Source organism: Stegostoma tigrinum, chromosome 13 (genome assembly GCF_030684315.1).
Source record: "Stegostoma tigrinum isolate sSteTig4 chromosome 13, sSteTig4.hap1, whole genome shotgun sequence".
Classification (NCBI taxonomy): Eukaryota; Metazoa; Chordata; class Chondrichthyes; order Orectolobiformes; family Stegostomatidae; genus Stegostoma; species Stegostoma tigrinum.
The window spans coordinates 41,501,676-41,520,202 of record NC_081366.1 but is presented as its reverse complement, the minus strand read 5'-3'; the positions used below and the strand labels follow the sequence as shown (position 1 = coordinate 41,520,202).

General features: G+C 38.4%; 1 protein-coding gene across 6 annotated transcripts in view; it reads right to left on the bottom strand.

Annotated features, from left to right (window-relative positions):
• Positions 1-18,527, bottom strand: part of slc23a1 (solute carrier family 23 member 1) — a 109,862-nt gene that overhangs the window by 54,387 nt on the left and 36,948 nt on the right. For 5 of the 6 annotated variants that reach the window (XM_059650719.1, XM_059650716.1, XM_059650720.1 and 2 more), the window contains 4 exons: positions 13,601-13,720; positions 9,003-9,160; positions 6,205-6,293; positions 2,785-2,852 (listed from right to left, as the gene is read on the bottom strand). In XM_059650719.1, coding sequence (XP_059506702.1) covers positions 2,785-2,852; positions 6,205-6,293; positions 9,003-9,160; positions 13,601-13,720 — 435 coding nt within the window. Of the gene's footprint in view, positions 1-2,784; positions 2,853-6,204; positions 6,294-9,002; positions 9,161-13,600; positions 13,721-17,581; positions 17,832-18,527 lie in introns of all 6 variants that reach the window. The other variant, XM_059650718.1, reaches the window with a different exon arrangement.

Below are 18,527 nucleotides of genomic sequence, written 5' to 3'. Positions count from 1 at the left end.
CGCCAAAGCTCATGTAGTATAAACCCCTGTAAGATTCTGCATTTTCATCCTTTTACATCAAAACGATTAGGAAACAGATAAATGCATTCTGTAGAAAAAAATTGACATTAACTGTCAAATAAAAGCATCATTTCTCTGCCTGTGAAAATAGCATAACAAAATATTACTTCCAAAACTCAGTGGGAGATGGATAGGGAAATGTCTGCACCATTGTACACATCAGAAAATGGTACGGTGGTTAATGTGGCATGGTATATCAGGTGAAGCAGCCAACATCCTTCATGGCCTAAATGCAAGCATATGTTCTTGACTCAAAAACAATCATGATCTCTTACTGTTCATAACATAATATTTTGTACCAAAGGTAATAATTACTTTAGTGGTCAGAGCTGTTAAATGTGTGGATTCCTTCAACCCAAAGTGATATAGCATGGATGAGGGTAGACAGCACTCTGCTCTAACTACAAGAGTTTTTGCTAACAATTAATGAAGTTTTTTGCATTACTGCAACTATTTACAGACTACAGGAAAATGATCTAGCCGACCAAAGAGACTGTTAGGAGCACACCAGTCTCAGCCCTACCTCCTTTGTTACTTTGATGAAGTCCTCATGACATCACATTGGTTGTGCACCCAATCAAGCATCAATCCTCTTAGTCTCTACACAACATTGGCGATCTCTTATCAAATGAGATTGGGAAGCATAAAAGCTGGGGTTTTTTTGATAGATCAGTTGAACAGAAAGAATACAGAGAACATTTGAAGTAGTAATCTAATCTGCATAAACAGAAGAACCTTGATTACTTGCATTTCGATATTCATTTAAAAACTTTAAGTTGTTAACTAACATCCATAACACAATGTATGCATTTTTTAAAACATCTGATCTGCATTATATTGATGCATTATTAAAAGTGAAGAGAAATGAGTAGGTGTCATAGGAAATGCAGTTGATTTATGACTCATCAGGATTTACCCTTCATAGGTTAGTTTATGCTGCAGCTCTATAAAACCCTAGTTAGGCCATACTTGGAATATTGTGTTCAGTTCTGGGTGCCTCATTATAGGATGGATATGGAAGCTTTAGAGAGGGTGCAGAGAAGATTTACCAGGATGCTGCCTGGACTAGAGGGCAGGTCTTATGAGGAAAGATTGAGGGAGCTAGGGCTTTTCTCATTAGAACAAAGATGGATGAGACGTGATTTGATGGAGGTATACAAGATGATGAGGGGCATAGATAGTGTGGATAGTCAGAGAATTTTTCCCAGGGCGGAAATGATTATTGCGAGGGGGCATAATTTTAAGGTGATTGGTGGAAGCTATAGGGGAGATGTCAGAGGTAGTTTCTTTACACAGTGGCGGATGCATGGAGTGCACTGCTGGGGGTGGAGGTGGAATCAGATACATTAGGGACATCCAAACGACTGTTGGATAGGCACACGGATAATAGTAAAATGTAGGTTATGCATGATAGTATGATCTTGGAGTAGGATAATAGGTCAGCACAACATCATGGGCCAAAGGGCTTGTACTGTGTTGTACTGTTCGATGTTCTATGCTACTTTGTGCAATTGTGCTGAAAGTATTAATCAACACTAATTCTGATAATTGAAGCCAAAAACAGTTCACAGTGATACAAGGCAAAGTAATACCTGCAAGCAACATTGATTCACTACTGGCATTTAAAGGAAGGTAATGAGTTGGTCAGAGTGAAAATTAAGAGTTATTAGTAGATAATAAATAAATGGAAGATGAAATGAACAAATATTTTGCTTGTCTTCATTACAGAGGGTGCAAAAAATCCAATAATAGCAGTACTTAGTATTCAGTAAATAGTTGCAATAGTGCAACAAACTTCATTGCTTACTTAGCAAGACTCTTCTAGTTAGAGTAGAAAAGTGTCTGACCTCATCCATGCCGTATCACTTGGGTTAAAGAAATCTACACACAAAAGATCTATGACTATTGAAGTAATGGTAATAATAAGGAAGTAGAATGAAGAGAGAAAATTAGTGAAATTAAAATCAGTAAAGAAGTGGGACGAAGCAACTGATGAAGCTACAGGCTGACAAGTCTCAACATCCAGATGGACTCCATCCTAGGATTTTGAATGAGGTAGTTGATGCGTTGGTGTTAATTTTCCAAAATTCCACAGGCTCCATAGGACTGTAAAGTTGCAACTAAAGCCTTCCTTTCAAGAAGGAAAGGAGGCAGAAAATGGGAAACCATAGTCCAGTTACCTTGATTTTGGTCATGAGAAAGGTGTCACAATCGATCCTGAAAAGAGGTCATAGCCATATATTGGTAAAACTCAAGGTAATCAGCAAGAGTCAACATGATTTCAATGGGAAATCATTTTTCAGCAAATTATTAGACTTTTTCAAAGGAGTAGCATGAACTGGGGATGAACGGGAACCTGTAGACATATCGTACTTTGATTTCCAAAAGGCAGCTGATAAGATGCCGTCGTAAAGACTAAAGCAGAAAATAAAAAGCACATAGGAGGTAACATTAGCATGGATAGGTTAGCTTGCTGGCAGGAAACATTACACACAATCAGATCTTTGTCTGATTGGAAGGACAGAAATAGTAGAGTCCCACAGGCATCTGTACTGGGCCTCAACTTTTTACAATTTACCTCCAATTATATTCCAAATAAGGTTTGAAACAAAAGCAGGCATGGATCTGAGCAAAGGTTGGACTATAAGGGAAAACCAACACTATATCTTGTCATTGTATATCCTAAAAGACTTATTTTAAAAAGTTGCGTTTCTGGTGCTTTACTTCTCTGATCCGTGGATACCATATATGAGTAGTGTTGAAAGGCAAGGTCCAGTTTCCATAAATCTCCTCTGTAAAAGTAAAACAAAATACAGAAAGTTACATTTCAATATGGATTAGTAATTATTTGAATGGAATTTTAATTTTGTGGAATGCACCATTTGGAAATGGAGTGGGTCAGGTTCAATTGAAGCATTCAAGACAGAATTGGATGATTATGTGCTTAGAAATGGTGTGCAGAGATGTAGAAAAGGAAGAATATTGCCACTGGGTAGTAGAAGCAGTGCAGGCACACTCAGCTGAATGGCTTTCTTCTATACCATTATCGAATCAAGGAATTGTAATTGTTAAATAAAGTTCAAAAGTAACTCAACAATAGATGTGTATACCGGAGACAGTAATGCATTTGAAAATCAGTGGTTATTTTTGGCAGTGGCCCATTTTAAAAATACAGCTTTAACTTTGACTAAGAAACGTGATGGATATAAATCTGGAAATCACTTTTATAACTTTAAATATTGGAACCCAAAGACTTTTATATGGAGTGTGAAGGTGATGTAATCCAGACTGCCTTGCTTAAAAGTGTGATGGAAGCAGGTTATATCATAACTTTTAAAAATGGAATTGAATGTATTTGAAAACGGAAAAACAATTATAGGACATTGGGGCAAGGGCAGAGAGTAATTAAATAGTTTTTCCAAAGGGTTGGAATAAATTCCCAAGACTTCATTTTTCATCCTAAAAGCAAAGTACTTTGGATGCTGGAGATTGGGCATAAAAACTGCCAGTGCTGAATTCAGCAGATCTGGCAGCATCTGGGAAAAGAACAGAATTAAAGTTTCAAGTCCAGTATCTAAAATGTCTTCAGAAGGTGGTCAAAACATTAACCTTATTATTCTGTTCACAGCTGTTGCTGGATCTGCTTAGTTCCTCCAGCAACATTCCCTTTATATATTTTGAATCACGTGGATGTTAATTTCACTGGCTCAGGGCATCCCATATTTTACTAGTGTTGCATATTATCTCATACCAAGTTATTAATAGTTTACATTTGTAGGAAACATTAAGAGTCTTAGATACCAAATAATCCTATTTGCTCAATACTATATCCTCAAGATCCCAACATAATTCAAAATTTACTTTGAATAGTCAAATATAACACCTAATTTAGATGCAAAAGTCCCTATGAGGGGATTTGATCACACTATATACCTGCCACAAGTCTGAGGAGTTAAAGAGAAGATTGCAAACTCAACATGCGCAAAAATAGATGCAATTTTTTTTCAATAGCCAACAAGTGTGTGAACACAAAATCAGCACAGTCAGTAACTGTGAATGTCATATTAATATTAAAAGGTAGCGCAGGGGAAGAAACAAAATTGCATGGGCATTTAAAGTAAAGTCATTCATCAAACCATGAATCTTACTTCAATACAAACTTGCAAGAATTTCATGTTAGGGCAATAACCTATAATTTGAACAGGATTTTACGTGGCAGAAAACTAATACAACAGAAAACTACCCTTTTTACCCAGTTTAAATTATTTTCTGGGCACATATCAAAAACTACCTCACTGAACATAAAATTTTCTAATTTTATTGATTTGCACCCACCCAATTTAATGCCAAGACTTAAACACTTTGAAATGAAATACACAGCAATAAGACATCAAATCAAATCAGGCATTAAAGGCTTCATTTGTAAAAATTCTCAGCAATTTAATCCGACTAGCCATGCGCTGCTGCAACAGATTCATATGAAGTTCACTTAATGGATTAAATCAGAAGTTGCTGGAAAAGCTCAGCAGGTCTGGCAGCATCTGAGAAAAAGAAAAAAATCAGAGTTAATGTTTCAGGTCAGGTAACCCTTCCTCAGAACTGTTGTCAGCAGTTGCCAAATCTGCTGAGCTTTTCCAGCAACTTCTGTTTTTGTTCCTGATTTACAGCATCTGCAGTTCTTTCAGTTTTCACTTAATGGATTGTTTGGATGCATTACAATAGCAAGTTTTGGGAGTAATATCGAAGTTGGCCAGCTACAAATCAGTGAGGCCGTTGTATTCAAATGTTCCTCATTCAAAGAGATGTAACAGTTGTGCAAAATGATTAAATGTAGAGTCAAGGAGAAATAAACAGGAGCCTAGAAATGAGATTTGTGCCATCAAATTAAAAACATGCTCAAAAATAAATCAGATATGAACATTTCTATCACGAAAGTAGTGACTGATTGTGTTGAAGTCCTGACCATCTTTGACAATGCATTTAATATTTGAGCAGCACAATGGCTCAGTGGTTAGCACCGCCACTTCATAGTGGCAGGGACCAGGGTTTGATTCCAGTTTTGGGCGGTTGAACGTGGAGTCACAGGTAGATAGGACTTTCCTGTGAAGAAGGCATTTGGTACACTTGCCTTTATGGTCATTGCATTGAGTATAGGAGTAGGGAGGTCATGTTGCAACTGTACAGGACATTGGTTCAGCCACTTTTGGAGTATTGCATGTAATTCTGCTTTCCATCCTATAGGAAGGATTTTGTGAAACTTGAAAGCATTCAGAAAAGATTTATGAGGATGTTGCCATGGTTGGGGACTTTGAGTTACAAGTGAAAAGCTGAATGGGCTGTTTTTTTTTTCTCTCTGGAGTAATTGAGGCTGAGTGGGTGACCATATCAACATTTCTAAAATCATGAGGGCATAGATAGGGTAAATAGGTAAGGTCTTTTCCTCAGGGTGGGCAAGTCCACAACCAGAGGGCATAGGTTTAGGATTAGAGGGAAAAGTTCTAAAAACCACATAAGGCAACATTTTCACACAGAGCTTGGAGCATGTAGGAATGAGGTATCAAAGGAAGTGGTAGCTGTGGGTACGATTACAAATGGATGGGTATATGAATGGAAAGGGTTTAAAGAGATACAGACCAAATACTAGCACTGGGACTAGATCTATGTAGCATATTCTGGTTGGCATGGACGAGTTGGACCAAGAGTCTTTTCCCATGCTGTATATCTCTATGACTGTCTGTGTGGAGTTTGCACATTCTGCCCATGTCTTCATGGGTTTCCTCTGGGTGTTCCAGGCTCCTCCCACAGTCCAGAGATATGCAGATTAGATGGATTGGCCATGCTAAATTGCCCATAGTGAATAGGGAGGTACAGGCTAGGTGGATTAGCCTTGGGAAATGCAGGGTTACAGGGATAAGGTAGAGGGTGGGTCTGGGTGTGATGCTCTTCAGAGGGTTGGTGTGAACTCAATGGCTGAATGGCCTGCTGCCTCACTATAGGAATTTTCTGATTCATTTCAGATCAAGCATTGTCATAACACACAGGTCAAGTTCGTTCTAAAAATCATATTCATTGATTAGACTGAAATATAAAAAAATTCAAACATAGGCTTTGCTTGTATAATTCATTTAAATATGATTCAAGTACCTTCAGTAGGACACTTCCATTTGTCCAGGGCAAGTATCGCCCTGGCAGGAACAAGAAAGGCAAATGCACTTGCTTGAAATAGGGGAAGCCTAGGCAAAAGAAAATTTAGCAAAGTTAGCATAATCAGACAAGATGCATGATTTTTTTCCCCCGAAAGGGCCAAAATTTCAGTTATATTTTATGGAAATGAAAATGCATGCTATCTACATGTCATGATATTCCTGATTCTGCATTGTTGCACGTAATGCTTATATAATGTGGTGGTAAATGAAATGAAATGGTAAGTACCAATGAGGCTTTTTGTCTTGCTATGTAAAACTCATTGTGCTAGAGCACAAATCATAGCTACACTGTTGCTGTATAGACATCATCAGAATGCTGCTATACTTTGCAACTAATCCCAATATTGCTTAAAGTTTCAGAGATAATGGGAACTGCAGATGTTGGAGATTCCAAGATAATAAAATGTGAGGCTGGATGAACACAGCAGGCCAAGCAGCATCTCAGGAGCGCAAAAGCTGACGTTTCGGGCCTAGACCCTTCATCAGAGAGCCAATCCTAAGCATCACATATTTGTTATGAAAATAAATGCGAGTGTGAATTGTAAGAAAGAATGTAAGTGGTAGTGACACATTTGGACATAATTTTAATTTATCTGAATCACTAGCTGTAGGAGAATCAATAATTTCAGGGAAGCTGCAAATCAGGACTCCATAAGTTTCCTGCACGCCTAAAGAAAGCCTGTTTTCAAATGCAGTTTGCTGAAGCAGTAGAGGAGAAGGACATTTCAGCGGAGACAAAATATTAACAACAGATCTGTTCAATCTTCAACTATCCACAAAGTAATGTTGCATGGAAAAGATAAGTTATTCTTTTTTGTTAGTGGGTTAGTGTTATATGTGCAGGATGATTTTTGGTATACAGATATCATGATTAATGATAAGATAAAACATTATTCTAACTTGGGTACTGCGGATTTATCAGTTCTTTCTGATTTAATTTAGTGCTTAAAGCCTTAATTTCTCTAACCATCTGCAATCAAAGTTTGAGGTGCCCAAGCTGTCTCAATAAGTGTGTGGGGGCAGATGCAGAATACAATGAGATGGAGATCATTGGGAATGATGGTGTAATAACAAAAAATGCTGCCCTTGGAGCTCAAAAAGCAATGTAGATGCAGACTTTCCTTTTTAGAATCATCAAACCGCTACAGCGTGGAAACAGGCCCTTTGGCCCATCAAGCCCACACTGAACCTCAGAGCATCTGCCCCAGACTCATCCCCCTAATCTACACATTCCTATGGACAATCTACCAAACCTGCACATCTTTGGACTGTGGGAGGAAACCCATGCAGGCACAAGGAGAATGTGCAGGCTCCACACAGAGAGTTGCCCAAGGCTAGAATTGAACCCAGGTCCCTGGAACTGTGAGGCAGCAGTGCTAACCACTGAGCCACCGTGCCCTTTGCCCTTTTGTATTTGCTGTTGCTCTTTCTTACATCACTCCAAGGGGAATTGTTGCAATTACTAACTCAGCTGACATTTATCTTTCCTTTGGTCAAGCAACAACTGAGAAAACAAATCCTTAAGTACAATACTTCACAAAACACTGTTCAAAGTGGCTGTGTTTCTGTGTATTTATTGGTGTATAACTGCTCTTTCTTTTTGTCTGATGCCTGCAATTGGTCAGATACTGTATGAAGACGCAAAGGAAAACAAAGCTACAGTCTAAATAACGGGTTTCATTTAAAATATTCAAAATATTCAAAATAAAATATTCAAAATATTTAAAATGGGGTAAGTAATTCCATTGGGATCAGGAAATTTTAGATATTGGAAATACTAGGTTTGAGCAAGAGAAAATGTGCATTATCGAAGATGTAGGTTTAATATGAGATTAAATTATACAATGTCATGAATGTTTGATGTTGACAGTAGGGATTGCTGAACAACCCTTGACTATATGTACGATTTGATTTGCTCAGTGGAGTGCTGAACAACAAATGTGTCTGTCACGGATTTTACCTTTAGCTAATTCTGGATGTTGAAAATAAATTGCACGGATATTGTAAAATTAGAACAGCGATGCAAAGTTTCTTGCTGTTTGTACAAAACCTTGGAATCTTATGTCTTTATACTCTTAGGACTTTGTGGGTTTTCACAGTTTGCAGGCCATGAAAAAAAAATGTGACTGGTCCACAGCAAGATCATGATTTAAATTTGGTAGTCTCCTCTGGGATTGCGATAGAACTGCCAAACTGGCGATGTAGGTCTACAGAAACAGTAAATGGCTATCCAACTGACTTTTAGCAGCGCTAATTAAGAGGAAAGAACATTGACCAGACAATCATGAGCCTCCTGTCAACACACTCAAAAAAGCACTGACTACAATTGAAAGTAATGTTTTGTTTGTACAATGCTACAGGATATCCAGAAAGTCTAACATGAATGCAAACTCAATCTTGAGAGATTTGTTAGACAGGAAAATCTAAAAACAATGACAAAATTCTGTAGCAGTCAACCATTGCTGATACAAACCATTGAATTGTCAAACAAATAGGAGAAAAAATGTATGTTGCTGACTGGTTATTAATGAAAAGCAACTGCAAAAACATCTCAAAACTTGTGTCTCGCAATTAAAATGATCCTCAAGAATCCAAAAATATTATTGCTTAAATATCAGCTAAAAATGCATTCTTTCAGTAACTTTCTCTAATTTTATAAATAGTGGAATACATGCATTCAGATCTTAAAAGAAACTAAGAAATTACATTATACATATCATTGTGAATGTTACAAACCTGCATCCAAATGTTGTCTGAATAAGAGTTGTAATTCCTACACATGTGAAGATAGTACCAATCAGCTGACTAACTGTGTGCTGATCTTTTGCAACACAGAGTGCTTCAGCCAGAAGGAAAGGTACAGCTATGGTCCCACTAAAGCAAGTCAAATAGTGCTGGAAAACCAAAATTTCAATGAAGTTAAATATACTTATGTTTCACCCTTGTGATTGAATGAATAAAATTACTTCAGATTGTCATCAGGATCATAATATATTCTCTATTGATTTTCAAATACCATTGTCTGATTTTAGCACTTGGAACTTTCATAGACACAAATGTTTTAAAAGAAAAATGGACAAAACATTGACTTATAATGGTGACAACAATCATCTAATCACACAAAAAGGTTAATTAAATCAACATAAAGTAAATAAAACCATGTGAACTGAAATTAATAATTTTATTGTAAGGCAGTGAAACTATTCAATTCGGTCAGGCACGAAAAGGCTTGATTCTCCCATTTTGATTCACACTGAAGGGAGGCACTGGATTAAGATTGACATTTAAAATAAATACAGATGACTACTTTTGTCTCTTCAAAAGCTATAAACACTGTGTCTAATCATCATTGGCATGATGCCATGTGCAGCTAGGTTCTCATTGAAATAGTTAACAATACAAGTTGAAAAACTCAATGACCATGACTGCTTGAATGAACAGTCTGAGGGTGACAAGAAAGTGAGGAGAAGACTTCATTAGATTCATGGTGATGGCAAATGTTCCACAACTACTGACGAATAAAAAGATACATTCAGAGCATGCATAGGACATATTGGTATGAATGTATGATGTAAGTGCTAAGATGGTCAATGTCAAGAGAACTGTAAAGATATTGAATTAAATATGATCATTAAGGCCATAAATTGTCAATGAGACTGTACAAGGCAGAAATCATAGTAGAGTTTACAAAGAGTTTCCCTCAGCATATGTTTGTAAGATTGAGTCTATATTAATTTATCCCAAGGTGCAAAATGGATGTTTAAACCTAAACAATTACATTTTTATGGAGATTTTCACATATTGGAGACTAAACTCTGTCTACAATTAGCAAACATTAACAAAATTCCGCTAATCCGATGGAAATAAAAAAAACACGTATTAACAAAAAGCTTGTGGTAGAATGGGAGAGATGGATTTTTGACACTAGAAGAAGTAGACGAACAACAATCAGTGCTCTCTGCTTTAAACAGGAAAAACACTGTACTGACTGGAGGAAAACAACAGAACTAGGGTTTAAAAATGGAATACCTGCAATATTTAAGATAGCCAACTGAACAGCCTTGGTGTCTACTTCATAAACACCTCAGAACCTTAAATTGTATATTCCTTTCATTCATAGAATCAACACAGTGTGGAAGCAGGTCATTCGGCCCATCAAGTCCACATCAACTCTCTGAAGAGCATCCCTCCCAGACCCACCTCCCTACCCTATAACCCTGTAATCCTGCATTTGCCATGGCTAATCCATCTAGCCTGCACATCTCTGGATACTATGGGAAATTTAACATGACCAATTCCGCTAACTTGCATGTCTTTGGACTATGGGAGGAAACCCACACAGACACAGGGAGAATGTGCAAACTCCACACAGTCACCCAAGGATGGAATCAAACCCAGGTCCCTGATGCTGAAGCAGCAGAGCTAACAATTGAAACACTATGGACACTAATATTTTTAATTTTCTTGCTATTTCATGTTTATTATTTTTACCTGTTGGCTTATCACCAACAGTACTAAGATGGTGTTTTCACTTAAGAAAGCCTATTGATTGGCTCATCATTCTGATTAAAAATAGTTAACTATGTTTTAATCAGGGAATAGTCCAGCTACATGCTATGAAAGGAATACAGAAAGGAATTTTATAGGGTTCTGATTCATATGAACTAGAATGAGATTTATGGTGGAATCACAAGAATTTTGGGAAGGCTTCTCTTGACATAGTGACTGTCTCATGACATCTTTTATGCTTTTGATGAGTGACGTGGCAATTTTTTCACTAGACAGTGGTCACTTGCCTATTAATAGGGCTTATAAATTGTTAAATGTCTTAACGACACATTTGGACTCATTAATATTCAACTTCTCGTCTTACCAAATGAGTTAAACAAGCATGACATTGAGAAATCATAACAGAAACCAGAGCAGGTACCTGGTAACTTCAGCATGCCAGTTGCTCTGAAAAACCTCCATGTTAGACACCAGGCACCAACATTTCAAGGTCACCAGCCATATACAATCCACACTGTCAATCATTGGCACCTGTATGTGCCAGCTTCTAAGAAAACTCATGGCACATCGCCGATCCATTTATAGTGCACATTTGCACTTCAATGCTAGAATGGCAATTACAGGAGGGTCCCAATTTACAAATGTCTGACTTATGAACATGATCCCATACAGGGACGTAACTTTACAGATCCAAGGTGCAAACTGTTCCTGTACTCACAAATGGCTATTTTATATCGTCCTGCATTGTGTTCTGACTTGCATACGTTCTCAAGAACAGAACCCATTCAGAATCAGGGACTGCTTGTAATGCCGCAGCAAGGACATGGTGCACACAAGGACATGCACACAGCAAATGGACTGGATCAGGTAACAGCTCAGTTCCCCACTTGCTATCATAGCATTGACCCACTGAGTCTTTCCAGGTGCTCACAATATCACTGCCTTGTACTGATTGTGTGGCACCTTGCTCTCTCAGCCAAAAAAAAAGCAAGTCTATACTTTGTATTGCATGCAGCAAGAAAACTTGGTTGGCCACATGGCAAACAAATCACATCCCGCCCCCACAAAAAAATGCAACTCCCACTTAGCCAGAATTGTGGCAGAATCAGCCCATTGATCGTTGTTGCATCTAACCAGGGAGGTTGCAAAGAGAAAAGCAATTTCATCCCTCCTCAGCCGATTGTAACAACGTATTATTGAAAGTAATTGAGAATGAAGCTATAAAAATTCAGAAACACACCCAAGAATTTTTACAATGCTTCCCTTAAGTATGGTGATTCAAGCAAATATGTGACAGCTGCCAGTAGTTCCTTCTTGCTACCGAAATATGACATATGCTCAGTTGAAAGGAAAGCTGGCTGCCAAGGATCTCAGTACCATGCAAAATCTACAAGGAGGTGAGGCTAAATGAATTTGCTTCCAATATCCCTTTTGATATAACAGCTCACCTCAAATCAGCATCTATCCCCAAGGGTTTGCTCAAGGTGATAAAGCCGTTGGAATTCTCGTTAACCCTTAACCTCCTGCTCGATGGGTAGTATGTTAGCATGTAACACCAACATCTCAGAAATCTATGATTTTTAAATGCTTGCTGAATCAGGACAGAATCGCTTCCGACTCCTGTCCTCACAGACAGATGATGCCAGTGATATAACGCCCACAGGAGAAAAACAGTTTAATTCTGTTAATATTTTGAGAATTCTTCAGCAAAAGCTTCTAGCACAGCTATTTCCTGATAAAAATATCAGGCAGTGAAATAAGTTGGAGAATATTCACAGACGTCTAACCTGACTGAAAAGACAAATCCAGTGGGGGGATAGCTTGTGTAACTTTAAATAAAACAAAAACTCTTGCTGAATTTTTCATAAGATTTCAATGGCAGAAATTATATGAAGTGCATTTCCACAGACATAAATATGGATATTCTAAAACAAGCATAAGGGACCATAGGCAGCATTTAAAACATTATCTAGAGACCTAGATTTAGAGGATTTGGGTCACTGGACCTGAAAGGTTGGCTCTGCTTTCTCTCCATAGATGCTGCCAAGCCTGCTGTATTTCTCCAGCAATTCCTGGTTTTTTGTGTGTAAAGTGATACCTGTGCTTCTTATAACAAAGAAGTAGAAATATTTTGTTTAACAACTAAAAACATGTTTAGGATGGCAGCGCAGTAAGACCCTCCAGCTGGAGCTCTTCTGCTTTTCCTCTTGCTTTCTCTTATATCCGGTTGCTGCAATTTTTCTTCCCCACCTGCCCCCACCCCCAACTTTTAACTTCTTAAAGTACCCTATCTGGGGGAAATGGAGTCCAAGATCAGCCTGGAGAGAAGACGAGTCATGGCCAGGGGTCTGAGACCTGGAAGCGAGCCGTGGCTGGCACAGGAGCAGAGCTAGAACAGGCTGGAGCCTGGAGCAGGAGCAAAGCCAGCCCTGGCCAGCCAGGGGGATGAGTCCTGGACAGAGGCCAGCATGTCGACACAGTGAGGCCTCGTGTCCTAAAGCCCGGTGGGCACCAACTCAGTGAAAAAGGGCTATAACATGAATACTTTGAGGACACTTTTTAGTCTCATTCTGGACTTTTAAACCCTGCATTCCCATGCTAATCTTTTTTTCACTATTTCAATTCTAAAACAACACTTAAAGTTTCTTAAAATACCCTGTACTTATAATGGCACCAAGAGGCGATATTAGAAATTTTTCACTGCACTCATTCAAGTGCACGTGACAATAAAAGTGATTGTATTCTCCTCTTATAAAGTTGTACTGTGCTTATGCATTTTGCAATGAAAAAAGGTTACACAAGCAAGCCAAAAAAAGAGCAAATACCTGAAATCCAAGCAAAATACAGAGGTACCAGGGAGGAATGTCCTCTATTTTGTAGATCATATCAAAACCATCACTTTTCGGAACAGGTTGGACTGGATCATCCAGCTTAATTGTAGAGTCCTGAGAAACAACAATAGTAATGTTATACTTTGTGAGTAGAAAGCACGCTATTGCAAAGTTATAATTCATAGCAAAACATTACAGCATGACTAGATATGAAATATATTTGGAGTTTGATATTGCAGTAAGTTGCATTAAAAAAGAATTATTTAATGGGATCTGTTAAGGACAGAACTCTATTGACCAAATTTGATATTTCATTTATCCCTTACCCTTTCTAAATGCAGCATCTTATTGCCGGGCTATGATTCTAATCATTGCCAGCAAATCAGATTCAAAATGATAAAAATTCTTAGGTCATTCAACTTGGATGAGTGGACCCTGTCAGCAAACATGCAGTTAATGTTATGAGGAACAGCAAGAGCTTCTTTAAATACATAAAAAGAAAAAGAAGCCAAAGTTAACAAAGGGCTGTCAGGGAACAAGCCTCGGGTCATAAGAATGTAGAAGCAGGAAACACTAGGGAAATTGAATTAATGTTTAACATCAGCCTTCACAGTAGGAAACACTGACAGCATTCCAAAAATACTAAATAATCAAGGGCAAAAAGGAGGAGAAAAAATAAATATAATACCTGCCGCTAACAAAAGAAATATTAGGAAAACTAATGGGACTAAAGATCATAAGTCTCCTAGACCTGTTGTAGTCCATCCAAGGATAATAAAAGAAATATCTTCAGACATAGTATACCGACTGGCAATAAATTTTCCAAGAATCCTTAGATTCTGAAAAAGTCTTAGATGATTAGAAAACTTCTAATATAACACTTTATTCAGAAAGGAAGGGAAATTAAAAACAGCGAAATCTAGGTCAATTAACATAGCCTCTGTTATTGGGAAATACTGATGGACCAGCTGAGAATTTCGAGCATTTTCTGTTTATTCCAAAGATATTTCGGTCTACCACTTTAGATATGGTTACACAAAAAAAAACTATTAGGTTGCGTTAGCCACGAGCCAAGAAGGATTTCTTGTGAGCTCAAATTTCCTCAAGTGCTCAGTCTTTTCAGTCATTATCGGTTTTCTCATTAACTTCCATGTCACAATGATCATCATTAAATGTGCAGGCCTTGAAAAGAGGCTCCTCTGCTTCTGTGGTGGTGCCCCTATCTGTGAGCTAGGTGGTTCAGTTTCAAATCCCACCTGCTCCAGATGTGTGTAATACCATCTCTGAACACGTTTATTAAACAATAATTTCAGGTCTTGACCAGACTGGTAGACAGACAGGGCCTACAAATACCAAGAACATCAGGGGAGATAAATTTAGGGTCAGGGAGGGCTGCTCGGCCCAACATAGGCCTGCCAGGATTGATAGACCCCTCATCCCCATGAAACTTACAATCAATAGGTTCAGTAAGAGCCTTGTCAAAGCTATTAAAAGTAAGGTAACTGAGATTTCCCTGCCCATTTCCAGTTTACCTTGACATGCTGGCACTTCAGAGAGGCAAGGTAATGGTTATCAAAGAGTTATTATTGGAGGTCACTTAGCTCCAGATAACCTAATGCAATGACATTGTTTCTCTACCCAAAGACACCGTTCCATGATGTCATGAGAAAACTTTGTAATTCTGCCTAATTTGTGAAATCCTTTCATAGTAGCTGGTGGAATCCAAAATGCAATTCATTAATCAACTCAAGCGTAGAGCTAACCCTAGTAGTGGTGATTATGAAACTAATCACTATTGGATTTCAAAACTCATCCAGTTCACTAAAGTCCTCTAGGAATGGAAATGTTACATCCTTACGCTGATCTAAGCTATATGTGACGCCTGGCTGACAGCAATGTTGTTGAATCTCAACTGTTCTCAGTTCAAGGGCACTTAGGGCTGGGTAGCAAATGTTGATTTTCATGGTAATATTCATATTCCATAGAAGATTAAAATAGAAAGACGATCATGGCAAACAACTACCTCAACCACCAGCAATTGGGACCAGAGCTTCATATAACAGCACCCAACAGCAAGCCTGCAAGGTTTTCTCTGCCCGTATCAGTGCCAAAGGCAGCCATATAACTGAATTAACAAGGCACAGAGCTGGATGGACACAGCAGGCCAGGCAGCATCAGAGGAGCAGGAAAGCTCCTGATGCTGCTTGGCCTGCTGTGTTCATCCAGCTCTGCACCTTGTTATCTCAGATTCTCCAGCACTGGCAGTTCCTACTATAATTTATTTAACAGAATTGCCTCCCACCCCCTCAGCCTAGCTACATTTACTTTAGTGAACCTTGGATTCATTAAGTTTTCTCGTGTTGTCTGATGTTATCCCCTTCCTTTATTGTGAAAACTAATATGACAAGCCTTCCATTTTCTAACTTTAATTCAACTCATTACTTCCAGCTGTTTCTGACATGCCCTCATTATCTTTGACTATCTAATTGTTAAAAGCTTATGTCAGAATGGATAACGCTAAAGTTTATTTTTGCTTCACTTTTTGATGCTTTTATTTCATTTTGTTTTACTGTTCTTTACATGTCTCCCCATCCACTATATTTACATCATTACTTGTATTTTATACTTATTTTCCTTTAGTTTTTTTGTTATTCTCAACTATTGCTAACTACAGTTTTTGTTAATTCACAAGTAGATCTCGTTCCCTTTAATGGGTTATGAATAGAGTAATTATGTTGTCAGGGCAAATGTATCTTGTACTTCTCACTGGTCATAGTTTTCTTTCACCCAATAATAAATTGATTAATTTTGCTGTCAGTCCAATCATTCCATTAATATTAGTCATGCCAAAAATATAGAATATTTGCGACTCACGTTTCTGCTTTTCAAGCTCAATATTGAATTCAATCTCAATATGAATGTTCTTTTGTTATTAGATTTACAAAATATTGGACTCACTTTTAAATCTAATTTGACATTCCACCTTGTTTGTTCTAGTGTACAGCTAGAACACTAGTTGAATATAATTGGATTCAAAATCAACTACATTTCCAATCAGAGCTCCTCCACCGATGCATTTATATATAAACTAGCCTGGTTTTGGTGTAAGTGCAATTTTTCAAGTTTGCGACTAATTTAACAACATTGGCAATCATGAGAATGGTTGCAGGATTAGGAGGACACCAACAGCCTTTGGGCATTATTCCATTTCAGGCCTGTACCCATAAGCCATGAAAATTACTTCACGACATGTAATGTTCCAGTCTTAAAAACCACACACACCTTACCTTTCGAGACCCTGTGTGATGGAGCCAGTTTGTGTGTGGAACATATAGTAGCATCAGTAATTACAGAATCTAGACTATGAGCAAACCAATGATATAGTAGCCATGTAAATAGTTAGCTTTGCAAATGAACTTTAACATATCTGACTCAACAAGAACATATACTAGTATACAGTAAACCTCGAGCTGCATCAGAGCAGATGAGTTAGATATAATGGCGTGAAGTGATGCACTAAAAGAAAAATATGTGATGCGTTAGTATAACTTAAGTAAAATGTTTTAATTTTAGGCAGATGCATAATCATTCACAAATCTTTGAAATGAAGAGCAAGTTGATAAAGGTGTTTAAGAATGAAAATGGAAAGTGTGGTCTTGTAAAGTAGCATATTAAATACAAAAACAAAGAAGCCCTGCTAATCTACTATTTGGGCCTTAGTTGTGGTATAGTATACAGTCTAAAGACCTGTACTTTATCAGGGTATCAAACAGCTTGGAAGTTGAAGACAGAGTTGGCCAGGGTGAGAAACTGGATGAACGGGAATTGTTCTCCTTAGAGCAGAGGAGAGAGAGAGATGAGATCTATTGGAGGAAATCAAAATGCAGTGACGTGGGTAGAATAAGTATGGAGAAACAGGGTGAATCAGCAATGTGTAAACGTTATTTCAATTTAGTATACTAAGTCGCTGCTTACATGTAGTCTCCTCTGCACTGGGGAGACCAAATGCAGATTGGCTGACTGTTTTGCGAAACATCCCCATTCAGTCCACAGTGTAAGCTTCAACCTCTGGTGATTTTCCATTTTAATTACCCACTTTTAGAATATAGACAATCCCTTATTGTGACATCTGCTCCAGTACACAAGTACAGGAGTACAGTGAAAAGTTTTTACAAATGGCTGCCTTTAATGGCATCATCTTTTGTGAAAGTACTTAGGCACAAATCTAGACAAAAAAGAGGAATAAAAGGAAAAGTAATAGCATTATTTACAGTACTTTAAAAATAGTTAACATTGGGATAGCCATAACATAGTTAAAGGATTGATATAAAAGTCCAGTAAAGAATTTCAAGTTGTTGCAGCACAACACGTGGTCTGACTGCCCACACCAGGACCAAGTCCAACAACTGTGGGGGACTGCATCCCGAAACCAGCTCAGCCTGTCCCCTCCTCCCTAACCTGTTCTTCCTCTCACCCATCCCCTCCTCCCACCTCAAGCCGCACCCCATTTCCTACGTACTAACCTCATCCTGCCCCCTTGAACTGTCCGTCCTCCCCGGACTGACCTATCCCCTCCCTACCTCCCCACTCATACTCTCCTCTCCACCTATCTTCTCCTCTATCCATCTTTAGTCCGCCTCCCCCTCTCTCCCTTTTTATTTCAGTATCCTCTCCCCATCCCCCTTTTCTGATGAAGGGTCTAGGCCCAAAACATCAGCTTTTGTGTTCCTAAGATGCTGCTTGGCCTGCTGTGTTCATCCAGCTCCACACTTTGTTATCTTGGATTCTCCAGCATCTGCAGTTCCCATTATCTCTGATCCCCAACAAATATCCTGCTCTGTTCCAAGCCTCCAGTCCACTCCACACACTGGCACCTAGCTGCACCAAGGTAAGTTGTGCTACTCTGGGACCCGTTACCCCC